The sequence below is a fragment of the Dromiciops gliroides genome, chromosome 1, assembly GCF_019393635.1.
Source record: "Dromiciops gliroides isolate mDroGli1 chromosome 1, mDroGli1.pri, whole genome shotgun sequence".
Classification (NCBI taxonomy): domain Eukaryota; kingdom Metazoa; phylum Chordata; class Mammalia; order Microbiotheria; family Microbiotheriidae; genus Dromiciops; species Dromiciops gliroides.
Window position 1 is genome coordinate 172,074,845 of NC_057861.1, and position 27,533 is coordinate 172,102,377.

Sequence of the window (27,533 nt, forward strand, 5' to 3'; positions counted from 1 at the left end):
TCAAGAAATCAATTAATAAGCATTGGCTAAGTATTGATTGTGTCATGCACTGTGCTGGATACTGGAGATACAAATATAAATGAATGAAATAATCCCTACTCACAAGGAGCCTACTTTATAAGAGGAACAGAAATGAGTAAGGCAGGGGTAAAGTAGAAGACACAAAAAGTTTTTTTCACTAATTATTTTTTTCAAATGCAGTTTTACCTCCTTACCACCACTGTCCCCATTGAAAGAGCATGAAAAAAAACAAAACCCATTATGAACATGTATAGTCAAGCAAAACAAATTCCTGAATTGGCCATGTCCAAAAAAATTATGTCTCAATCTACACTCTGAGTCCATCATTTATCAGAAGGTAGGTAGCATGTTTCATTTTGAGTCCTCTGGAATCATGGTTGATCATCCAATGAGGTTATTTGAAAAAGAATGGGGAAAGGGGTGGCTAGGTGATGCAGTAGATAAAGCACCAACCCTGGATTTGGGAGGACCTGAGTTCAAATCCAGGATCAAACACTTGACACACTTACTAGCTATGTGACCCTGGGCAAGTCACTTAACCCTCATTGTCCTGCCAAAAAGAAAAAGAAAAAGAATGGGGAAGTAAAGCCAAAAGGACTGGGAGGAAGATTAAGAGGACAAGTAGTCAGTAAGCAAGATTTCCCTCTGAAAACCAATAAGGAAATAGTCCAGCATTTGAAAAGATTTAAAGGGAAAAATGTCACCCCAGGGCCATGTAAAAATTTCTTGGGCAGAAGTTTAAGAAGTCCTGCTCTAGGCCAACCAATTCATTTACAGATGAACTCATTGAGACCAAGACAGGTTAGGTACTTACCCACAGGTATTAAGTGGAAGAGTGGGGAATCCTTTGAGAACCCAGGTCCTCTAACTACAAACAGATACACTCTTTCCATTGCCCCTGAGTTAGAATAGATATTTCCATTGTCTATTCTGGGAAAATTGTGAACTATCAGGGTTTTTATATCCCTTGCTTTATTATAGAGCAGACTCAGAGGCACATGAGGAAACTGGGATTCACTATAATGCAGATTAATATAATATAATATAATATAATATAATATAATATAATATAATATAATATAATATAATATAATATAATATGGAACAATAATATAGATTAATAAGCAATCTTTTAATAAGGAATAATGATGATCAACTAATGAGGAATCTAAGAGTAATATGATGGGGCAACTAGGTATAGCATGAGGTCAAAAAGTATTTGGATAATAATACTAAGATGTCTTAGTTTCTGAAATGGTAAACATAGAGCAGCTAGGTTGTACAGTGGTAGAGCACTAGGCCTGGAGTCAGGAAGAATCGTCTCTCTGAATTCCAATCTGACTTCAGACATTTACTAGCTGTGTGACCCTGGGCAAGTCACTTAACCTTGTTTGTCTCAGTTTCCTCATCTGTAAAATGATCTGGAAAAGGAATGGCAAACCATTCCAGTATCTTTTCCCAAAAAACCCCAAATGGGGTCATGAAGAATCCATCAGTCATGACTGAAAACAAGTGAACAAAAAAAGAGTGACCATGATGAATTAAGATTATAGGATCAGGGGCAGCTAGGTGGCACAATGGATAAAGCACCAGCCCTGGAGTCAGGAGGACCTGGGTTCGGATCCGGCCTCAGACACTTAACACTTACTGGCTGTGTGACCCTGGGCAAGTCACTTGACCCCAATTGCCTCACTAAAAAAAAAAAAAAAGATTATAGGATCATATATCTAGAGCAGAATGGTATTTTAGAGGTCATTATGTCCAGCCCTCTCATTTTACAGATGAGGAAACTGAGGCCCAGAGATGTTACATGATTACAATGTAGTCCCAAAGAGATAATCCCAGTAGCTCTTCTCCAGTGAGGGGTTGGCCAATTGTAGAAATTAATGATCATCACTAATCCTGTTCCTTGGAAACATAATTCATAGAATTTTAGATTGAGAGTATTTCTAACGGAAACACTCCCTCCAGGAGCTATTTACCCCTCATCGACCTGAGGTACGCTTTCCCACAAATACACATAACATTTGTTGGAAAAGTTGAACACACACTTCAAGTAGTGTGTGTGTGCACCTTCACATCTAGTGAACACACAGATCTGAGGAAACTGCTATCACCCTGTAAGACCCAGGGCCCCTTTCCCTTCTCATGGAATCCTCCCACTATTGCCTTCTATGCATGGAAGGGCTTTCACCTGGGATCCCTGGCCCGGTCTCAACTCCCAACTGCCATGGCGGGTCCTCTTCTGAATTCATATTTAGGTCCTTTTCTGCTGCCAGAGGTGTCACTCCTTGAAGCTGCTTCCTGATTTGTATATACTGCTTCTCTGTGCCTGTGTCTTTCTAGAGAATGCACATTTCTTTCCCTGCTGGTTGAAGTATCTCCTCCTTCTCCTTCTCCTTCTCCTTCTCCTTCTCCTTCTCCTTCTCCTTCTCCTTCTCCTTCTCCTTCTCCTTCTCCTTCTCCTTCTCCTTCTCCTTCTCCTTCTCCTTCTCCTTCTCCTTCTCCTTCTCCTTCTCCTTCTCCTTCTCCTTCTCCTTCTCCTTCTTCGGCAATTGGGGTTGTGACTTGCCCAGGGTCACACAGCTAGTAAGTGTTAAGTTTCTGAGGCTGAATTTGAACTCAGGTCCTCCTGAATCCAAGGCCAGTACTCTATCCACTGCGCCACCTAGCTGCCCCTGAAGTATCTTCTTAAGACAGATGGTGGCTCAGTGTATAGAGCTCTGAGTCTGGAATTAGAAAGACTAGAGTTCAAATCCAACCTTAGCCACTTACTAGCTGTGTGACCCTGGGTGAGTCACTTCACTCTCTTTGCCTCGGTTTCCTCAACTGTAAAAAAAGGACTATTATAGCACCTAACTCCCAGGGTTGTTGCAAGGATCAAATGAGATAATATTTGTAATTGCTCCAAAAGTCTTAGTGCAGCTTTAAAATTTAATACCTTAGAATAAGACTTCTAGAACAAGGAGTATTATTTCATTTGATCTTCAAAACAACCCTGTGAGGTAGGTGCTTTAATATCCCCATTTACTTAATCTTAGAGGTTAAGTGACTTGTCTAGGGTCACACAGCAAGTATTTCAGGCAGGATTCAAACTCAGGTCTTCTCATCTCCAGTACAGTGCTCTATTTTCCATGTCACCTGGCTGAAACTGAGAAACCAGCAAGTACTTCTCAAAAATTTAACAGAGGAAGGGGCTGAAAACTGGCTTGGTGGAGAGATTTCTTAAAGGAAAAAAAAAAGTGTCTAAAGATTATTAGTTGATTGATCAGTCAATCAACATTAGGGGCTTACTAAATGCCATAGACACTTTGCTAAACTCTGGGGATACAAAAAGAGTCAAGCTAGTCCTTGCCCTAAAGGAACCTACAGTCTAATGTTTGGAGGGAGAGTCACAGAACAAAGCAATACTCCAGGAAGAACTTTTCCTTGCTAAATCCATGTTCCAACCCAGTCACTGCCATCCTCTGACTTCTGCATTTCTGACAACAGATGGAATAATAAAAGAACCCCATTCCAGTTATCTTTTTTGGACTAGAATTCTACTAACTTGACTTCCTTAAGCAAGCAAAATGCTATTCCCTCTACACTTCTCCCCCCACAAAACACTGCATTCCCCCAACTGCCAGTAGTAAGATCCAGGTACCAACTCATTCCTAATGTTTGTTTATAGCAAATCAGGTGTTGGTGATTATCAGAATGTGGGGGGTGGGGTGGGGAAGAACAAGGTAGGAGTGTTGCCTGTATGTATCTGGAGAAAAATAAATGATAAATGCTGGTAATTTTCTTCTAAATGAGGAAGAAAATTAGCTTTAATGATATTCAACAGATTGACACTGGTTCCCTCACTCTATCTATATAAAAAAACAGACCATAAACTATACTGTATGTATGTCAGCCATATCACAAATGCTACACAAGCTATCCTGAAGGGAAGAGGGAGAATTCTACAGAAAGGCAGTGCTGACTGTTTGCTTTCTAAAAATTGCAAAGTATTGTGATGTCACAAAACATTAAGCAAAGATTATCAAAAAGAATGAAGCACATCTAATCATATTGTTCTCACTAAAACCTATTATTTATGGGTTATATTTTAGTGATAAGCAAGAAGATTTTTTGAGCCATTAATAAAGTAAAAATTATTTAAATTGTTTATTTCCATAAATATAAACATAAGGACAGCTGTAAATGTATATAATTTATACACAAATTGAGACATAGGCTAAAATTTTTTACTGATAGCTGTGAGTGATGAAAAAGTTTGGAAATCACAGCATAAATGAGAAAATTGAGATAAAGGGGTTAAATGCCTCATCTAAGGTCACACAAGTAATAAGTGGAAGATCAAAATTTAAAACCAGCTCATCTGAATTCAAAACCATTGCTCTTTCTTCTTCATCAGGTCATCCAAATATAAATGTATGATTTCTACATATAATGATATCTAGCATTTATGTTGGGCTAGCTATGTGGTACAATAGATAGAGTGCAAGGACTAGAGTCAGGAAGATTTAGCTTCCTTAGTTCAAATCTGGATTCAGACACTTAACTAGGTATGAACCCTGAGCAAGTCACTTAACCCTGGTTGCCTCAGTTTCCTCATTTGCAAAATGAGCTGGAGAAGCAAATGGCAAACCACTCCAGTATCTTTGCCAAGAAAAGCCCAAATAGGGTCATACAGAGTCAGACAGGACTGAACAACAAGTATTTATATAGAGCTTTAAGGTTTACAAAGTATTTTTATATTATTTCATCTTTTTCTCAAACTAACCCTGCTGATATTAATATTTTCATTTTACAGATGAAGAAACAGAGACAGATAGAGGTTAAATGACTTGCCATGCATGGGTCCCGCAGCTGGTATAACCATCTGAGGCTGAATTTGAACTGAGGTCTTACCGACTTCAGGTCCAGTGTTCTATTCTCTCAAATGAGATCATATTTGTAAAAAGTGCTTAGCACCAATGCCTGGCACATAGTAGGAGTTAAGAAGTGCTTATTCCCTTTCCCTTCTTCCCCCTTCTATCCCTTCTCACCTACCTCCCCTAAAATCCATCCTTTAATCCATTCGATCCAGTGATTATTCATTATCATATATCATTATGTGATGCAGGCCCCTTGTGAACTATAATATTTTTTCCTCAAATTTTCTTTAATCACCAATTTTACCTTAGTTTTTTTTTTTTTTGAGGCAATCCAGGTTAAATGATGTATCCAGTCAATATGGGAAAATACAGGGGATGAAACTGAGGCTCGAACTGAGACCCCCAAAATGAAAGTAGAACATACTGTTTGTTCCCCTGAAGTCTGTGGTTTAGTACCAACTTCCTGACATAAGCCTCTGTTTACTGAAATATACCTTCCTGTCTGCCAAGTAGCTCACCACAATGTACCTGTGAAAACCTGAATGCATTTTCACGCCTAAGAGATATAAAAACTGCAGCTTGGACACTTAGTGGCTGCTCAGAGTATCAGAGGCTACTCTGCTTTGGGCCAGCACGTCAATAAACTGCTCTTCCTTTTTCCTGAGTGCCATTTGGGTTTCTCCATCGGAATTTCCCACAACAGTGTCACTCCAGGGACAGTGCTCTATCCACTGCACTACCTAGCTGGCCCTACCTTAGTTGTTGGTTGTTTTGGTTTTGGTTTGCTTTGTTTTCTTTGGGGAGGCAATTGGGGTTAATTGACTTGCCCAGGGTCACACAACTAGTAAGTGTTAAGTGTCTGAGGCTGGATTTGAACTCAGGTCCTCCTGACTCCAGCACCTGTGCTCTATCCACTGTGCCACCTAGCTTGCCCCCCTACCTTAGTTTTTAACCTGCATGGTCCAGTTCTCCTTTCAATACCACAGAACTATTGTTGTAGATTTTAGTCTAACATATACTCATAACTAGCATAGAGTAACCAGGGTCCTATCACTTTGGAACCCCTTTATAAGGTGGCATGTAGTAGTCAAGGGCATGGTGGTTAATGTTTTAACAAGCTCTCTAAAAAAAATGTACATAGGACACACTTTTAAGTATAACCTGAATTATTAACATTTTCTCCATCACTTTTTTTTTAGGTCTAGACAATCAATCACTCTCTGATTTGTTGTTTGCCAGTTTCCTAGGCTTAAATGCTCACACACTAAAAATTAAACAATTGACCAGCCAGTTTAAGCTGGTTCCAGCACTCCCTGAGTGGCATGCCTCTTTAGCCTCCTCCCCCTACTCCTGAAGCAGAATGGGTTAAACTGCCTAGAAAATGGACTACTCATATATAGGCTTTATTAAAGGGAGGAAGGGAGAAAGAGAATTTGGAACTCAAAAAAAATTTAAATGAATGTTAAGAATTGTTTTTAGATTTTTTCCCATTTATTTAGAATTTTATTTTTCCTGAATTACATGCAGAAACAATTTTTAACATCCATTCAAAAAACTTTGTGCTCCAAATTATCTTCTTTCCTCCCCCACAAGAAGGCAAGCTATTCAATATAAATCAAACATGTGTAGTCATGCAAAACATTTCAATATCAGTCAGGTTGTGAAAGAAAACAGACAAAAAAAAACTCAAGAAAAATAAACTAAAAAAAATATACTTCAATCTGTATTCAGACACCATCAGTTATTTCTCTGGAGATTGATTTCTTTTTTCATCAGATGTCCTTCAGAGTTGTCTTGGATCATTGTATTGCTGAGAATAGAAAAGTCATTCACAGCTGATCATCTTACAATATTGCTGCTACTTTGTACACAGTACCTTTCACTTTGCATCAGCTCATCTAAGTCTTTCCAGGTTTTTCTGAGAGCATCCTGCTCATCATTTCTTATAGCACAATAGTGTTCCATCATAATGGGCATCCCCTCAATTTTGAATTCTTTGCACCAGAAAAGAGCTGCCATAAATATTTTTAATACATATAGGTCCTTTAACTTTTGGGGTTTTATCTCTTTTTGGATACTGACCTAGTAGTGGTATTACTAGGTCAAAGAGCATGAATGGTTTTGGCCATAGTTCCAAATTGCTCTACAGCATTTTTTAATCAGTTTACAACTCCACCACCAGTAAGAATTGTTTTTATATATAATTAGAAAATATTTTTTTAATTTCAATTTTTTTAAAAAGAAAGGAAAATGGTCTGTTTCCCTTCACAGCTTAACCATACTTATAATCAGACTGTCCTCTCTCCCACTGTCCCTCCACCCCTAACTGAATTTGCCCCAGTAGAAAGAATTGCTTCTTAAGGATCTGGTGCTGAGGTTTCATTTTGTACTTTGAATATGCTCCATAGTAGCCTTCTGCCAAAGGAAATGTTTCAACTGATCTAATAAATGTAAAGTACTGTATGTTTTCAAAGTACTTTTTTTTGTTTTGTTTTTTTGTTTTGTTTTAGTGAGGCAATTGGGGTTAAGTGACTTGCCCAGGGTCACACAGCTAGTAAGTGTTAAGTGTCTGAGGCCGGATTTGAACTCAGGTACTCCTGACTCCAGGGCTGGTGCTCTATCCACTGGGCCATCTAGCTGCCCCTCAAAGTACTTTTTAATCATTAATTAGTTAATGCTGTGAAGCAGAGATTATTCCCATTTTATAGAGGGTGGAACCAAAACAAAGCCTGAGGCCTTGAGACAATTTAAGAACCTCTGAGTTCTCAGAAAATTAAAGCTATCTGTTGTGGATAACCCAAATGAACTATCACCTGACCAAATTAGGTCTTACCAAAAATGAATCTACTTTTCTTTTTCCTTATTTTCTTGACTTCTTGGGCCTCTAATACTTCTTTCTTGAAGGTGCCAACAGCGGTGAAAGGTGAAGAAAAACGGAAACCATGATTCTAGGGTCTTACTAACCCTACCATTAAGGAAATTATTTTCTACCCATTCCTTGCCCACTTGGCCCATAATGCAATAGTAACTAAACTGATATAGTGTTAAGTACCATGTTATCACATAGGGCAACTAGGTGGAGTAGTGGCTAGAGTACTAGGTATGGATTCAGGAAGATCTAGTTCAAATCCAGCTTCAAATACTTACTAGTAGTATGACCCTGGGCAAGTCACTTAAACCCTATTTTTTCTGTTCTTCCCATAAAATGGGGGCACACTAGAGAAGGAAATGGCAAATCACTCCAATATCTTTGCCAAGAAACCCCACAGACAAAAGTCCATTGGGTCACAGAGAGTCAGACCTGACTCAACAACATCAATATCACTGGTCCTGGCTATCATGGTTTTGCATTATCTAAGTGAGTTGTTTTTTATGTTATTAAAATAGAGAACTGAGGGGAACCTAGGTGGCACAGTGGATAGAACACCGGCCCTGGAGTCAAGAGGACCTGAGTTCAAATCTGGCCTCAGAAACTTGACACTGGCTGTGTGACCTTGGGCAAGTCACTTAACCCCAATTGCCTCACCCAAAAACCAAAATAAAATAAAATAAAATAGAGAACTGAGTCAAATTTAGAAAAACACAAGTAATTGCCCAATTGATAAATGGTCAAAGGATATGAACAGGCAGTTTTCAGACAAAGAAAACAAAGCTATCTACAATCATATGAAAAATGCTCTAGATCCTTATTGATCAGAGAAATGCAAATTAAAACAACTCTGAGGTATCACCTCACACCTTTCAGAGTGGCAAATATAACAAAAACAGAAAATATTGGATGTTGGAGGGGATGTGGGAAAGCTGGGACACTAATCCACTCTTGGTGGAGTTGTGAAAAGATCCAACCATTCTGGAGAGCAATTTGGAGCTATGACCAAAGGGCTATAGAACTGTGCATACCCTTTGACCCAGGAATACCACTGCTAAGTTTATATCTCAAAAACATCCCCCAAAAGAGAAAAAGATCTATTTGTACAAAAATATAGCAGCTCAGTTTGTGGTGGCTAAGAATTAGAAATCAAAGAAATGCCCGCCAATTGGGGAATGGATAAACAAGCTGTGGTATATGATGGTGATAGAATATTATTGTGCTATAAGAAATGACAAGCAGGATGACTTCAGAAAGGCCTGGAAAGACATGTATGAAATGATGTATTGTGAAGTGATCAGAACTGAGAGAATATTGTACACAGAGACAGCAATATTATTTGATAAAGAACTGTGAATGACTTGACTATTCTCAACAATAAAATGATCCAAGACAATACCTAAGGACTATTGATGAAATATACTATCTACCTCCAAAGAAAGAACTGATATTGATGGAACAGACTGAAGCATGCTATTTTTCACTTTCATTTTTTTCTTTTAATCAAGTTATCTTGTACAAAAATAGTATAAAACTTTGTACTATTATTTTGACACGGATGTTAGATTGTCTAATGTCATTAGGGGCCTTTTAGAAGTAAATACCAGGGTTAGCTAGGTGGCGCAGTGGATAGAGCACCGGCCCTGGATTCAGGAGGACCTGAGTTCAAATCCGGCCTCAGACATTTAACACTTACTAGCTGTGTGACCCTGGGCAAGTCACTTAACCCCAATTGCCTCACAAAAAAAAAAAAAGAAGTAAATACCATATCTTTTCAACTAAATCTAACAATCTACGGACAGAAACCATGATTAATACTCCTTTATATTCCCCCACAGTGCCTGGAACAGAGGAAACATTTAGTGTTGGTTGGTTGATTGAGTCTGAAAACAGGTTGTTGAAGCTAATGCTACTAACTCTCTTTTCCCCAACCAGACTCTTTCCTAGTTTTGTCCATTTTATTAACCACCCCACTCCTTTTCCTTCCTCTTAATTTCTCTGAAGCATTGAAGAGAGTTGCCACCAATTAACCCTTGCCAGCACACAGTTATTCTCCTGCCTCAGTGTGGTTCATTGTTAAGATAATAATGCTAACATTTACAATTGCACTCCTTATCACTTATGGTCTTCACTATACCCCTGTGAGGTAGGTGCTATTGATATTTCCCTCCAACTAGAGGTTTTGTTCTTGCCCACGGTCACATAGGTAGTGTCCACTTGGGTTTCAAACTCAGGTCTTCCTGATTCCAATTCTATTGTTCTATTCATTATGCCACCCACATCATTACTATGATAGGTCTAGACCAATCATCTGGTTCAGGGGTTCTTAACCCTTTTTATGTCATGGACCCCTGTGTATCTTTTCTCAGAATAATTTTTAAATGCATAAAATAAAATGTATAACATAGGATTACAAATGACATCAGTTATAATGTAATAAACTTATCACAGCATTTTTGAAAATAGGCTTTTGGGACCCATAGGGTAGGAATTCTAGGTTCTAGAGAAAGCACAAGAAATTAGCTGGAAAACTCCTTGACAGATGGCTTATCAAAGGGATCATATGTCTGTCTAGCAGAGTGAGGCTACAAGGAACAAAGTATCTGAGTATGATAGCTAAGGTTTATAATACAGTTCACATATATTAACTCATCTGATCTTCATAGCAGCCTTGTAAGGTAGGTGCTATTATTTTTAATAATATTTTATTTTTTTCTCCAATTACATGAAAAAATTTAACATTCAGTTTTTAAAATTTTGAGTTCCAAATTTTCTCCCTCCTTCCCTTCCTCCCACCTGGAGGTGGATAGCATATTTCATCATAAGTCCTTTGGGATTGTCTTGGATCTTTGTATTGCTGAGAATAGCTAAGTCATTCACAGTTCATTATACAATATTGCTGTTACTATGTACAATGTTATGGTTCTGCTCACTTCACTTTGTATCAGTTCATGTTAGTCTTTCCAGGTTTTTCTGAAATCAGTCTAGTCATTATTTCTTACAACACAACAGTATTTCGTTACAATCATATAATCAATTTGTTTAGCCATTCCCCAATTGATGGACATCCTCTCAATTTCCAATTCTTTGCCATTGCAAAAAGAGCTGCTATTTTAAAATTTCCTTTTCTTTTCCTTTTCTTTATACTTTCTCTTCTCTTCTCTTCTCTTCTCTTCTCTTCTCTTCTCTTCTCTTCTCTTCTCTTCTCTTCTCTTCTCTTCTCTTCTCTTCTCTTCTCTTCTCTTCTCTCCTCTCCTCTCCTCTCCTCTCCTCTCCTCTCCTCTCCTCTCCTCTCCTCTCCTCTCCTCTCCTCTCCTCTCCTCTCCTCTCCTCTTCTCTTCTCTTCTCTTCCCTTTCCTTCTCTTCTCTTCTCTTCCCTTCTCTTCTCTTCTCGTGTGTCTGTGTGAGAGAGAGAGAAAATTCATGAGAAACAGAAAGTCCAAGTCTTCCTCTGAAATAAATCTTACTTGTCCAACATGTTCCTTTGTCTATCCCAAAAATGTCTGCAATCAAAAAGATAAAAAGGCCCTTTGGGAGAGAGAAAAAAGTCCCACTTTGATAATGAAAATTCATGGGGAAGAGAGTTTCAGAGACCCCAAGAAGGAGGATGTAGAACAATGAAAGAGACTAGAGCTAGGTGTAACTACAACGACATTACAGTGAATGCCTCGGAAAAAGCTTTTCTGAGGGATCTGAGAAACATTTATAAAGCATCTACCTTTTGCCCACACTGGGAATACAAAGATAAAAGTGAAAACAGTCCCTATCTTTAAGAAGCTTAGATGGTGAATGCAATATGTGTATGTGTATATGCCCATACATGAGGATTATGTGTGTACATAGATACATGTGTGCATATTTGCATATATAAATACATGTTTAAGGAGCAGATAGGTGGTACAGTGTATAGAGTGCCAGGCCTAGATTCAGAAAGACTCATCTTTCTGAGTTTAAATCTTGTCTCAGAATTTACTGGCTGTGTGCCTCTGGGCAAGTCACTTAACCCTATTTCCCTCAGTGTCTTTACCTATAAAAATGAGCTGGAGAAGGAAATGGCAAACTACTCCAATATCTTTGCCAAGAAAATGTAAAATGGGGTCATGAAGAATCAGATTCCATGGAAACAACTGAATAACAATAAATATATGTGTATATACAATGAAGATATAAAAGAGATGAAAAGTGTTTCTTAAAAGACAGGTACCAACAGCTAAGGGAATCAAAAACAGTTTCATGTGTTAGAAAGTGTTTGAGATGAACCTTGAAGGAAGTCAGGGATTGTACAAGATGGAAGTAAGAAGACTGCATTCTAACCTTGGGAGAATGCCAGTACAACAGCATCACAAAAGTATATCCCATTGGGGCAGCTAGGTGGTGCAGTGGATAGAGCACCAACTCTGGATTCAGGAAGACATGAGTTCAGATCTGGCCTCAGACACTTAATACTTACTAGCTGTGTGATTCTGGGCAAGTCACTTAACCCCAACTGTCTCACCAAAAAAAAAAAATTAAGAAAAAAAAATTAACAGCAAAAGTATACCCCAAAAGGTAAGGGAAATGGAGTGCTATGTGTGAAAAATAGGAAGAAGATAGCCAGTTTAAATAGTTCACAGTGTGTATGGAGGTAAGTAATGTGCAAAAAAGGCAGAAAGGTAGATTGGAAGCAAGTTGTAAAGGGCTTTAAATGCCAAACAGGGGTATTGACATATTTTATCCAATAGGTAATGTGGAGGCACTGGAGTCTATTCAGTAGGTTAGTGATGAAGGCTAATTTTTTATTATTATTATTATTAACAATAACAATTATAACTATCATCATTACAGGGATTTGCATCAGGAAAGATTTAAGAGCTCTTTTTAAAAAGCAGTGAAGTTTTTTATTAATTAAATGGAAATTATGTTGGAGGAGGATGATCTGATAGTTTCCAACATTAAAATTTCAATCCTGAGGGGCAGCTAGGTAGCACAGTGAATAAAACACTAGTCCTTGATTCAGGAGGACAAATCCAGCCTCAGTCACTTGACATTTACTAGCTGTGTGACCTTGGGCAAGTGACTTAACCCTCCTTGCCCCACAAAAAAAAAATGAATTCCCCCTTTCCCCTAATCATATTAGTGTTAATTGTTGAGTAATAACAATCCAGAATACATGCAGGCATATAAGTATTTGCTAGCATAGCAGTTCTCAAAGTATAGTTGGAGAACCCTTGAAGGTCTCTGAAAGCCTGTCAGGTGGTCTATGAGATCAAAAACTATTTTAATAATAACAATAATACTAAGATTTTAGTTTTTGATATGGTAAATATATAGCAGCTAGGTGGTCAGTGGATAGAGTACCAAGCTGGAGTAAGGAAGACTCATCTTCCTGAATTAAAATCTGGTTTCAGACACGTACTAGCTGTGTGACTCTAGGAGAATCACTTAACCCTATTTGCCTCAGTTTCCTCATCTATGAAATAAACTGGAGATGGAAATGGCAAACCACTTCAGTAGCTTTGCCAAGAAAACCCCAAATGAGGTCATAGAGTCAGACACAACTGAAACAACTGAGCAACAGCAAATAGTAAATATCCATAGAAATAAACTACATAATATTTTGGGAGGAGGTCCTCAATAATTTTAAGGGTATAAGGGGACCCTGAGACCAAAAGATTTCGAGAACCACTGGACCAGCACTTTTAGAGTCCCTGTTTTGGGGGCTCACTGTTTTCTGAACCATTTTTCCTATTGACTCCGGTACTATGGAACTCACCTGCTTTTTAGCCTAGCTGAAAATACAGGCAACAATGAGAGAGCTACCAAGTGTTTTTAGTGCTCTGCCAGAATCACAGGTAGTGATGAAAAGAGAAGGATCAATATATACATATACATATATATACATATACACATATACAATATATACATATATATATATTTTTTGTAGCATCAGTGAAGGAAGTAGTAGGAAAGGGGATGCCCATCAATTATGGGATGCCTGGCAAACTGTGATTAAATGAACGTAATGGAGTATTATGCTCTACGAATGACAAAGAAAATGAACTAAGAGAAACTGTCAGATGTGTACACACTGATGTAGGGAGAAGGAAAGAGAAATAGGAGGCAAACTTCTATCTTGATTATAATAATATTAAGGAAAACAACATTAGAAGACTTCAGAAATCTGTTCAATGCAGTAATTAATCATGATGGCAAAAGGCTAGTGAAACATTTCTCTGTCTCTTGTCAAAGAGGTAAGCATACTACTATAGGTGCTGAATGAGATTTTCAGACATACCAACATATGTTGATTTCTTTTGCTTAATTGAAATTGCTTCTTACAAGGAAGGGTTCTCTGATTCCAGGAGGGAAGAAAAGGAAAGGGTCCTTGGGAAGTGACAGCAATGTAAAATAAAGTAAAAAGACATCAATGACATTTTAAAATTAAGGAAGGGATCCAGGAAACTTCTTCAGAATCAGTCCAACCATCTTTTTAATTTCCTAGGACCCAGATTCCATAATATACTTCATCTGGATATAGCTTAAACTGCATTAGCTCCTCCCCTCAGAAGCATTCCTTCTCTTTAAATATTCATGTGCAATTATATTTCATTTATGTGTATGGGTATAATCCCTTTGAAGATTTTATATCTTTGCCCTTCATCTAGAGTATTCCCTTCTGCGGCAGTAATGCACAAAATTCTTCCGAAGGATCTTCCCTGATTTCAGTGAACCCATAACCTAGGGTTTCTTTTTTTTTTTTTTTACTTTTTTTTAACTTTTTTTTTTTTTGGCCAGGCAATGGGGGTTAAGTGACTTGCCCAGGGTCACACATCTAGTAAGTGTCAAGTGTCTGAGGCCAGATTTGAACTCAGGTCTTCCTGAATCCAGGGCCAGTGCTTTATCCACTGTGCCACCTAGCTGCCCCCCACCTAGGGTTTCTTAATCAGGTGACCCAAACAATAGATAGATAGATAGATAGATAGATAGATAGATAGATAGATAGATAGATAGATAGATAGATAGATAGATAGATAGATAGATGGATGGATGGAAAGAATATCTATACACACATACATGCATATATATACTTATACACACATATAAATATATATATACACACACACACACATGTATATATAATCATTTCAATATAGTTTCAATTGGTTTCCTTCATAATATTATATTGGGGTTTGGTTTTTTTAAAATATATTTTAGGGGGCAGCTAGGTGGCACAGTGAATAAAGCACCGGCTCTGGATTCAGGACGACCTGAGTTCAAATCTGGCCTCAGACACCTGACACTTACTAGCTGTGTGACCCTGGGCAAGTCATTAACCCCCATTGCCCCGCAAAAATACATACATATATATATTTTTTTTTCTTTTTTAAATTCAGAGAAGGTGTTCATAGGTTTCACCAGACTGACAAAGGGGTCTATGGCACAAAAAAGTTCAGAACCCATGCTTTAGGCATTGTCTGCACATGCCAAGGGAAGTGGAAAATTGAGGCAAATTATTTGGATAGTTCAGTCTCCTGTAATGGAATTTATTAATTTGATCATTGACAATGCTATGCTAAGGTTTAGTAAAAATACAACAATTCAAACAGTTAAAGAAGAGAATCCAGTTTTCCAGACCATAGTCCAGAATCCAGTTTTTCCAGACCAGAATCCAGAGCAGAGTCCAGAATCCAGTTTTCCAGACCAGAATCCAGTTTCCTCCTGATGACATCTTACCACTTCAAGAAGACAAGAGAACTCAGAGACTTTATATGTTTTGTTAGTTTTTTACTATCTCCTTTCTGTTATAATATACACTATCTGTAACATGTACTCTCTGCAGAGGCTCTCCCTTTGCAAGACTAATGTCAAAGCGTCAGTTCATGAGGACAAAAAAAAAAAAATCACCCCTCTGGACAAAACTTTCCTCTCTTCCTTTTCTACATTGTTGTTCACATATTATTAGTTAGCAATAGTTATTATATTCTGTTCCGTCAAGGAAATATTTTGTTTCTTGAGGAACAAAAGGGGGGAATGTGGTAAAAAGTTTTAACAGTCGGTTAGATAATGGAGAGACGCCAGTTTTGGGGTTTTTTTAGGACCACCCTTTTGGGGAGGAGACCAACAGCATTGCCTGCTGAGCACTCGACTTCTGACTTCCGGGGTGCGAGCTTAAAAGGCAAGGAGAGAACGGAAGTGGGGGCTTTTTCCTGCTCTGCTGGTCTCCTGGCTGTGCTGCACAGACAGACGCGGACTAGAGTTTGACTCGGCCCGGCTCTCGGTTAACAGCATGCGCTTGACTCGGTCTCTCTCCCCAAAAGTGGCCTTGGGTTTTGGTGAGTTTTATACAGAATATAGACTAAGCCTAGACTTAAGACGATTTGTATTGTATTTCTACTTTCCTATCCTTCTAATCAACATCACCTTGTGACTACCATACAATAAAGGCTCTATCTAGAAAACCAGAAGCTTCTTCCATTTACTAGTCTGGGAGATAAATTAAGGGAAAGGTTAAGTAGGGGAGATTTATGATATATATCCAATTTTAATCTCACACTCCAAACATTCTCACCTATACATTCATCGATAAAACTGGGACAAAATCACTCGCTCCCATGACATGCAGATCATTGCATCATTACTTAGCGAATCAAGGCCTGAGTGTGGGATGATGGAAAGATTCTAAAATTTGGAATCAGAAATCTAGGTTCAGAGAAATACCTCTAGATATGGGATTAGAGAGCCTTAGTTCAAATCCTCACTCTGCTATTTGCTTCCTACATGACCTTAAGCAAGTCACAACCTCTCTGGGACTCAGTCTTCTCATCTGTAAAATGAGAAAATTGAGTTAGACAATCTATGAAGTCCCTTCCATGTCTAACATGCGGATATTCTGATCCTGGCACAGCTATGTACAATATGTATGATGCAAAGACTCAAATCATTGCCTCTAGCCCCTCCACAATGCCTTGGGTCTTAATTTCTTTATAATAGCTCACGTTTTTATAGCTTTAAGGTACTTTTCATAAAGTCCTAGAATTATAGATTTAGAGCTAAAAGACTGAGTCCAACTCCCTTATTTTACAGAGGAAGAAATTACTTCCAGCCTCAGACACTTGACACTTAGTAGCTGTGTGACCCTGCCTGGGCAAGTCAATTAACCCTCATTGCCCTGAAAAAAAAAAAAAAAACTTCAGACTCACCCAAGGTCATCCTAATACTAACCTGAAATAAGATTCAAATATAGCTCATCCTGATTCCAAGTCCAGACCTCTCTCTCTCTCTCTCTCTCTCTCTCTCTCTCTCTCTCTCTCTCTCTCTCTCTCTCTATATATATATATATATATATATATATATATATATATGCATACATGCATATGTATATATGTGTATGTATATATAGATATGTTGATATCTATATATCGATATCACTATATCTAGATAGACAGACAGATAGATAGATAGATAGACAGACAGACAGACAGACAGATAGATAGATAGATAGATAGATAGGTAGATAGATAGATAGATAGACAGACAGACAGACAGACAGACAGATAGATAGGTAGATAGATGGGCTTGCCAAGGCCTTTTCAGGACTGCTCATCTATCTTCGATGTCCATCTTCGCCAACTCTCACATGTGACTCCAAGAAACTGTAGCCTGTTCAGGAGCTACTCCCTGGTAAAACCTTCTCTTAAGGCAGGATAAACCAGGGAGGGGGTAACTGTCAAGCCTCAAACTCGTCATGAGTTAGGGGAATGCTTACCCCAAACATGTAAAGACTTCCCCAGGTGAAATGGGCAGATGAAAACAATTTGTTCCAAAGACAATGAAGGCAGCTGAGTAGGCGCTGCAGAGCACTTTGAGCTAGGTCAGGCATCAAAGATGCCAGGGTCATCCCCTGCATCCCAGGCCATTGCCAGTCATCTTGACTTTTGTTGAAGCATTAGACTTCAATAAGTCTGAAAGAGAGAGTGAGGCTGGAGACTTTATGTAACTCTGCCTCACTTAAATCCAATTCATGTACAAGTCAAGACCTCCCCGTGATGTTATCCTTTGAAAACCAAGGATGAACAACAACATATATTACACCGTGCTGCCACTTCTACATGCATTATCTTATCTGATCCTTGCAGTGATCCTATGAGGTAGGTGCTATTAATATCCTCACTTTACGGGAAGAAACTAAGGCTTAGAAAGGTCACTTAGTCATACGTACAGTTACATAATTATTCAATGTCAGAGGAGGGATTCAAACCCTGGGTGATACATCAGGCTAAGAGTCAGGAAGTTCTGAGTTCAAGTCCAGCCTTAGATACTTGGTAGCTGGGTGACACTTACCAAGTCATTTATCCTCTATTTGCCTCAGTTTTTTCATCTGTAAAATCGGGGTAATAATAACTATCTACCTCCTAGGATTATCGTGAAGGTCAAATGAGGTAATAATTGTAAAGGACTTAGCAAAGTGCCTGATACATGGTTGCTTGTTGCCCTTCATTCTCCAAGAGGACCAAAAACCTAGCACATAATAAATGCTATATAAATGTTAGCTGTTGTTATTGTTGTTTGTTGTTGTTGTTGTTGTTGTTACTGTGGGTTCAGCTCTATCCACTAAGCCACCTTGCTTCCTTCTAGAAAAAGAGAGTCAGATTAGATTTTTTCTAAGATGCCTTCTAGATCTAAAAGCCTATTAACCTGTTGTCTTTACTGAAACACAGACTAAAAATGACTTAATTTTTTTCTGCTCCCTTTATCTGAGTTTTATCTCAATTAATAGAACAAAAGAATAGCATTTTGTTGTTGCCAAGACCTTAACGGTATTAGACCTGAAATATTGTAGGAATTTCTCGGATTAGAGTCCTGGGAACAGTTCTACAGGCATACCCTGCATAACTGCTCAAACTGTGCTATTTCACAACTGTTATTAATCATGTAACAATTGTTTCTAATGCCCTCTTAAGGGTGCTCATGGGGAAGAAGATTGGTGAGGAATCATGGGAAGAAAAGGAAAGTTGTATGTGGGCATACAGACACTGAAAATCCCGGAATTTCTATTTCCTTTATTCTTATTTTGTTTTGTTTTTTGTAGGGCAATGAGGGTTAAGTGAATTGCCCAGGGTCACACAGCTAGTTGTGTCAAGTGTCTGAGGCTGGATTTGAACTCAGGTCCTCCTGAATCCAAGGCCGATGCTTTATCCACTGCGCCACCTAACTGCCCCTATTTCCTTTATTCTTAAAAAGATTTTCTTCCAGGGCAGCTAGGTGGCTCAGTGGATAAAGCACCGGCCCTGGATTCAGGAGGACCTGAGTTCAAATCCAACCTCAGACATTTGATACTTACTAGCTGTGTGACCCTGCACAAGTCACTTAACCTTCATTAGCCCACAAAAAATTGATTAAAAAATAAAATGAAATGAAAAGATTTTCTTCCCCAAGAGAAGGAAGGGCTGACATGCCCTGTCAACCACAGAAAACATAGGGTCACTATGCTCAGACTGGCATTTTCAGTTATGGACCTCACCAAAGCTGGGACCTGAATCTTTATAGGCTGTAACAAGGACAGCACAAGAATGAAGACCCAAACCAAAAGATGCTAACTGGCTTCCAGGAGTATGCTGAATCAGTGATGGAGTCAAATCTGAAACAGAAACAGGCTGGGCAACTAGACTCACAACTTCTGGGAATCTTATCAGATGGTGAGATGAAGTCAGGACATGCTTTCCCTTCCCACAGTATTTCTTTGCTCCCATTGACTAAGTCCCAACACCTCTGAAAAGAGGTCTCACATTCATAGCTCCTGCCCCCAATCCTTCTACCACCTAAAAAAGAGTGCTCAGGAGGTTTTCTCTAAATGATCGTGGAGATGAGGATAAATGGGGGAGGGAGAGGGACAGTTTATAGCAGAACTGGGGAGTCTGCAGGATAGGCCTTTCCGAGCATCTTATTAATTTTCTTGTACAATTCAAAGGATGCCAATTATCTGTGGAATGATATAAAATCTAGAAATTTAATTTCATTGGAAGCAATTCCTCAGACTCATAATTCAGAACAATTTTCCATTTTCTTTTTCCCTAGACTAAATTTTGAATCAGGCCAGCAAGGCTAGCTAAATCTGCTCAGTGGAGAAAGCAGCACGGGAAGTAGCTCTCTTGCCTATCCACTGAAGAGACTTGGTCAAAGACACCCCTTTGTCTGATGGCTGAAATCCAGCACCACCTGGTGAACAAATTATATGTTACATTCCTTTGCTGGCTAATTAAGTTAACAGCCTGCTTTTCTATAGCCTTCCAGAAACCAGGGGAACAAAGACTGGTTTTGCTTCAGCAACACTATGGAATGTATACCCAGAACATGGCACCTGTCACATACATTATGATCAACAACCATGACAATGTTGTAAAACCATGCTGTAACTTTTAAGCTGTTCAGCCATTTAGGACATAATTCTTATGGAATTACCTGCCTTTATAAACCTTGTTTCATCTAAATCATGCTTTCTTTTGAGCCATTAATGATGTCAGATGAGGTATGCCTGTAACTAAATTATTTAAGATCTGTAGTCTCTTGCAAAGTCCTGAAGGTCTCCTAAGGATAACTATAAGTCACTCTACCAACCCGCTACCAGCTGATATTAATTTTTTCCATTCTTTGGTAAACATGTGATTTCAAAATTCTGGGTACTGAACATTCCTCATATGGATCACAATCTCTTCACACCTTTTCATCCTGTGCAGTTCTTGCCTGTGACCCTCTAGCATATAGGAAGGACTGTGTCTCTTCTAGGTATCCTTTTAAATTCTTAGATCTCTAGTGAAGTGGTTGTCCTTGCACTCAGAATGACTAACCTGCCATATGTTTTTCCATTCATTCTTCAACTTCTTAGCATGATGAGGGGTGTTAGGAATCTTTGGACTCTATAGTCTGGTCTGGTATGTTGTAAAGGGGAATTCCTTCCTGCTCACATCTAAATTTGATTATGTCTCTCTGAGGTCCCTCCCATCTCTGAGATTCTGGGGTTCTGAAATTTAGAATAAAAAGGGAAAGGGCTATTATCTCTGAAATTGATGATGACGATGATTCCTTACTTTGATATAGCATAAATAATGAGAACAATGATCTCTAGTTATTTTACTTCTTTGGGGCTTACTTTCCTAGCCTATAAAATTAATAGATGACCTTCTAACTCTAAAATTCTCATTCCCTAAGGAAAAATTACCTACCCTACCTCCAAACCAAAAAAAAAAAAAAACAACCAAACCCGGTAGACCTTTTCTTTTCATTTATCATAATCTTCTCTCATATTCATACTACAAGTTTTCTGAAGGCAGGGACTGTAACAATTCTATCTTTTCTATAACCAGCACCTAGCACACAGTAGGCACTTGATAACTGATTGTTCAATTTAATTCAACTGTTTAATCAAATTCTCATCTTCCTGACTCTAAACACAATGCTCTATCCATTGTACCTTCTAACTGCCCCAGTTTTACTTGTGGGGGCACCCAAAATGAAGTGACTTAGAGGTACACATTTCCACTTCAGTAAAACAGAGATAAAGTACCCCCAACTGATTTCCTGACACCATTTGCCTTGAATGATTTTCTGATACCATCAGAAGGAATTTTTAAACTGGGGAATTTCTCCTCCAACGGCCAAACTATTTCTATGGGGAGATTCTTGTTTGAGGTGTGCTCTGGTTATACTTCCATCTGACACATTTTAAAAATAAACAGTTTTTCAAGGCACTAAAGAATAAGTGTGCATAATTTTCTAACACTGGGCTTCCTGGTAATGGCTCAGGGTATGGTAGAAAGAGCATTAGCCTGGGAATAATGATTCCTGGTTTCCAATGCTGTTTTCCTCTGGTCTTAGATAAGTACGTCTCTGAATTTCTCTGTACTTAGGTAAAGAATGAGACTTTTCATTACTTGCCACTATATAGCAACTCATGCACCCTTCAGTCATCCATTCTCCCTCCACCAAGGCCTAACCTAGTGAAAGCTGGGCTTCAGTGAACATTGATTTGCAGCTGAGAGACTGTAATTAGTTACAATTTTGTGACTGTATATGTCTAGGCATTCACTGAGGGCAACCATGCTTGGCTTTGGGGTATCTTGTTATCTTTCCTCAGTGGGTACAACTTGCTCACCTGAATTTGAAAATTACATTTATCAAGCATCCCACAGTGTCCTAGGGACTGATAAATAATTCCATTTGAAATAAAAGATCAGTTCTTGGGGAGTATGTCTGAAGGTAGAGTGAAGGGTTGAATGAGTGAAAAACACATGTATTAGGCACTAAATTATGTGCCCAAGCACTGTGCTATCTGCCTGAGATACTAATACAAACCATCAAGACAGTTGCTGCCCTCAAAGAACTTACATGTCTAATAGAGGAAGACAATGTATGTTTATGTGTATACATATATATATATATATACACATATATAGATGTGCATATATAGATATAGATACACACACATAAACTAATTTGTGTGTGTATGTGTGTGAGTATAGGACAAGGAGGGACACCTTAGAAAATATAAGCTGAGTTTTTCCTGACTCAAGTTCTGGCACTCTAACCACTAGGGACAGAAACTTTTGGGGGGGTATGGGGTATGTGTGTGGAGGGCAGGTGTAAATGAGTTTGTATACGTTGAAAAGCTTAACTGACTCAGTTCTCTTTCCCCTGCAGTAATTACCCTGCTCATGTACACATGGATGTATGCCTGAGGGTTCACATGCAGAGGGATGTCCCAGTCCTAAAACCTTGAATAGGCATACTTACCCACTAGTTTCATTCATTCCATTTCTGAAACACAGAATGGGGTGTACAGGGAGGAGAGAATTCTAAGTGATTTAGGCTGTCCATTCTTAACAACTTAAGAATTTTAATAATGACATATTTCTCTAAATTATTTGCTTCTTGGCAAAGATGGAGACACAATTGTTTGTTCTACCATGGTTAGGCCCATAGGGAAATGTAAATCAATCATAAATTATTTCCAGTTTTAGTTTTCATTCATTTGGGATCCTGGTTTTCTACCAAGTAGCAAGGAAGGAAGGATGGTTTCCAGATTTTTGACTGAAAGTGACTATTTTGGGGGATTGTTACTGTTGTTTAGTCATATTCCACTCTTCCTGATCCTATTGAGGGTATTTTTTGGCAAAGATACTGGAGTAGTTTGCCATTTCCTTCTCTAACTCATTTTACAGATGAGGAAACTGAGGCAGACAGGGTTAAGTGACTTGCCCAGGGTCACACAGCTACTAAGTATATCTGAGGTCAGATTTGAATTCAGGAAGAAGTCTTCTTGACTTCAGGCCTCTCACTCTATCCATTGTACCACCTAGCTGCCCCACCCTCAAAACTATCCACTTTCATCATCCCAGTGTTGACTAAGGAAAACTAAGCTGTCCTACTCTCAAGACACTGGTTTAAAATCTATGTCCTCAGCAAACTTTATAAAGGAGATTCCAGAAATGCCCTAACGAGGCACCATGGAGCACTCCCCACACTTTTCTTAGGCATCTCCAAGCAACATAATTCTGAATTCTTTCCTTTTCCTTCTGTAACACACCTACTTATGCATATTTTGTTGTACAAGCTTGGCTAGTAAATTTTTGGTAGTTATCTGTAAAATAAGATAAACTTCCTATAAAGTTTATCTGTAAAACAAGATAAACACTATATACTCTTCAGTGTTGGTATTGTTACCCTGTCATGAATTAGGGGTGAGTGAAACATAATAGCTTCTTTTAAACAACTAACTTATTGCTATGTCAGGTGAAGCCTAAAATAACTAAGAAAACAAATGTTTGAACTTCTGATCATATCAATTTATTAAACAATGTCAATTGTATAACAAACCAAGATCAGGTCTCATCAGCTTGGCACTGGACCCTGAAATCAGGGGGAGGCAGATTTTTATGCATTGAAAGAAAACAAGTAACAGGATATAGACCAGGATACAGAATTAGGTCATCTGATTTCTAATTGGAGATCATTGTAATTGGAAAGATTAGGGCTTTCTGAGATGGGAGGTTGATGAAGAAACACATGTGTTTCCCTGAAATCAGAAAAAGAGGTGCTTCACCCCCACACTCACCCCCTGCCAAGTGTCTGTATTCAATCACAGGACGCAGGAGAAGTGATTGATTGACCAGTACAGGACCAGTTTTTAGGTAAGACCCACTGGTTATTTGGAGGCAGGTAGGTGGTATAGAAGAGAGAGCACTGGCCCCGTAGTTGGAAGGACCTGAATTCAAATTTGACCTCAGACAGTTACTAGCTATGTGAACCTGGGGAAGTCACTTAATCCTAATTGCATTATATATCTGAGGCCATCTCCAGTCATCCTGATCTATATCTTGCCACTGGACCCAGATGACTCTAGAGGAGACAGTGAGGTTCGTGACTTTGCACAGCCCTCCTCTCACTTAAATCCAACTCACTGCAAGTCAAGACAACACCTCGATGTCACCATCCTCTTCCTGAATGAAGGACAAACAACAATAAAGGGTTGATTGAGACGTATAATTTTGAGGAAACTCTTTGCATCAATCTTTGGATCTGACTGGATTTCTGGTTCATATAACCTAGCACCTTAGTTAAGGGTCTGTAAGTAACAGGTAGAGGTGGTCCAGCTTCCCAGCCATGCTGGGCTAAGTTCAAACAATGCAATAAAGTTTTCTCACAATTCTCATAATTGAATAAAGTTTTCTCACAAGACAGAAACTTGACTAGATCCATAACTTAATAGAAAGGGAACTGAGCTAGACCCAGAATTGAGTCACAAGATGGAGTTAGTGTAGTTCACTCAATTCCCACATTGCCAAGGAATAAAATAAGCCCTAGGGAAAATAGTGCTTGACAGTAATAATAAGCAACATTTTTATTTATAGTTCTGGGTTCCAATTTTTATCCCTCTTTCCCTCCCTCTCCTCCTCCTCTCCCTGAGGCAGCAAGCAATCAGATATGGGTTATACATGTATGATTATGTAAAAGATTACCATATTTCTCATTTTGTACAAGAAAATTTGATTAAAAGAAAAAAATGAAAGAAAGTGAAAAATAGCATGCATCAGTCTGTTCCATCAATATCAGTTCTTTCTTTGGAGGTGGATAGTATGTTTCATCAATAGTCCTTTGGGATTGTCTTAGATCATTGTATTGTTGAGAATAGTCAAGTCATTCACAGTTCTTCATCAAACAAGAGTGCTATCTCTGTGCACAGTGTTCTCTTGGTTCTGCTCACTTCACAATACATCATTTCATACATGTCTTTTCAGGCCTTTCTGGAGTTATCCTGATTGTCATTTCTTGTAGAACAATAATATTCCATCCCCATCATATACCACAACTTGTTTAGCCATTCCTCAATTGATGGGCATTCCTTTGATTTCCAATTCTTAGCCACCATAAAAACAGCTGTTATATATATTTTTGTCCAAATAGGTCTTTTTCTCTTTTGGTGGATATCTTTGGGATATAAACCTAGCAGTGGTATTGCCGGATCAAAGGGTATGCGCAGTTCTATAGCCCTTTGGGCATAGTTCCAAATTGCTCCCCAGTATGGTTGGATCTTTTTACAACTCCACCAACAGTGGATTAGTGTTCCAGTAATACTCAGTGCCTTACAACATGACGAATGATGCTTGTTGTTGTTCAGTTGCTTCAATTGTGTCTGACTCTTTGTGACCCCATTTAGGGTTTTCTTGGCAATGATACTGGAGTAGTTTGCCATTTATTTCTCCAACTCATTTTACAGATGAAGAAACTGAGGCAGACAGGGTTAAGTGACTTGCCCAGGGTCACAGAGCTGGTAAGTATCTGAGATAAGATTTAAACTCAGGAAAAGGAGTCTTCCTAACTTCAGCCCTAGCACTCTAGCCACTTTGCCAACCTAGCTGCCCTGACAGATGAGGATTTAATAGAAAATAAAGGGTTAAGTGATTTTCTATTTGCGTTGTAAACATGTGTTCATGAAATGACTGTCCAGGCAATGTTCCCTTGTTTAGGACCAATGCGGCTAACTTGGCAGGGCTGCTATTTAAGCAAACAAACCCTGAGGACAACTGAATACCATTAACAGGAAGCAGCACTGCTGACACAGTTACCAGACCCCAGCTGGGAGAGAAAGCTAGCTGGAGTGTACAGTATGTGACTTTAAAAATAGTCACATCTCACACAAATGATTTTATCTCAGCATAGGAATGTTGGAGAAGCATTGGTGCATCCTCACATCCACCTGAGGCAGGCTCCTTTGATGATGGAACAGGTTAGCAAAAGGCTAAGCGGAGCTCAGTTAACAAGCAGACTTCCTTCTTGTGTTCATCAGACAGGTGGGGAGAAAGAGAAAGAAACTGGAAAATGGACAAATGGGCAAAGGAGGTAGGGGCCCCTCCAGATGCTTCTGCCAAGAGGACCTAGATTATGACTTCCCAGAAATAAGTTCAACAATTAATTGGGATCCTGTTAGAGGGCAGCCCTACATCATTTTTTGTTTCCTTATTGTGAAGGATGGGACCTTGGAAGAAATGTCTTTTTGTGTTGGTTCTCCTTATAACTCTGACTTTTGTGCTCTTTTACAATCATAAGTTGCTGGTGCAAAAAAGGGTTCAGAAAACAACTATCTCGAATGCTGTTGAATTAGCAGAAGTCTGTAATCAAATCATAAAAGGGGAGACCTTTCTTTTTAACAAAAGTGTGCTAACAACTTCAGACACCATGATCACCTGTAGCCAGCAATTGCTTCAGAATCACTATATAACAAAAACTCTGTCGGAAGAAGAAATCGAGTTTCCTTTGGCCTACGTAATGCTTCTACACAAAGACTTTGAAACCTTTGAGAGACTCTTCAGGGCGGTTTACATGCCTCAGAATGTTTACTGTGTTCATGTGGATAAAAAGGCTGCCCTTGAGTTTTATGTAGAAGTGGAAGGATTTCTGAACTGTTTTCCCAATGCTTTCCTTGTCTCCAAAATGGAATATGTGATCTATGCTGGAATATCCAGGGTCAAGGCTGAATTAAACTGTATGCGAGACCTTGTAGCCTCTGAGGTTCAGTGGAAGTACATTATTAACACCTGTGGGCAAGATTTCCCCCTGAAAACTAACAAGGAAATAGTCCAGTATCTGAAAGGATTTAAGGGGAAAAATCTCACCCCAGGGGTGCTGCCTCCTGAGTATATGATTTGGAGAACTGCATATAGCCATGAGGAGCATTCAGGTCCAGTTTTCTTTTTTATTAACAAAACCAACACATTAAAAACCCCACCTCCCCACAATCTGACCATTTACTTTGGCTCAGCTTATGTGGCCCTCACAAGGGAGTTTGTCAACTTTGTCCTCCAAGACCAACGAGCCATAGACTTATTTGAGTGGTCTAAGGACACTTACAGCCCTGATGAACATTTCTGGGTGACTCTTAATAGGAATCCAGGTACGTGTGCTTCATATTCAGTGTTACTTCGAATAAAGAAACATGAACAAAAGAATGCTGAAAAGCTTTATGTTGCAGCAATGATAGATACTACACAAAGTGATATACAGAAAGTGTTTCCTTCTAGAATAAAACACGATCTCTTATGGAAGTGAAACTTCTTAGAATAGGAAAATGAGCAGATGTCTTTGTAAAATATACCTATTTTCAAAGTTTGTTTCTGTCTTAAGATGCTCTTATTTCAAGGAATTTGGGGACCATTGGTATGTAGCTATAGAGCTTATTCTCTCTCCAGCATGAGGGCACTTATAATTTGATACTAGAATTTGGGGCAGCTAGCTACTGTAGCGGGGCC

At 38.8% G+C, this 27,533-nt stretch overlaps 1 protein-coding gene across 3 annotated transcripts in view; it reads left to right on the forward strand.

Annotated features, from left to right (window-relative positions):
* GCNT2 (glucosaminyl (N-acetyl) transferase 2 (I blood group)) overlaps positions 1–27,533 on the forward strand; it is a 132,451-nt gene that overhangs the window by 1,239 nt on the left and 103,679 nt on the right. For 2 of the 3 annotated variants that reach the window (XM_043965940.1, XM_043965975.1), the window contains exon 1: positions 25,859–27,178. The exons of the other annotated variant lie outside the window; for it this stretch is intronic. In XM_043965940.1, coding sequence (XP_043821875.1) covers positions 26,257–27,178 — 922 coding nt within the window. In that variant the 5' untranslated portion in view covers positions 25,859–26,256. Of the gene's footprint in view, positions 1–25,858; positions 27,179–27,533 lie in introns of those variants that run through there. 3 annotated transcript variants of the gene reach the window in all.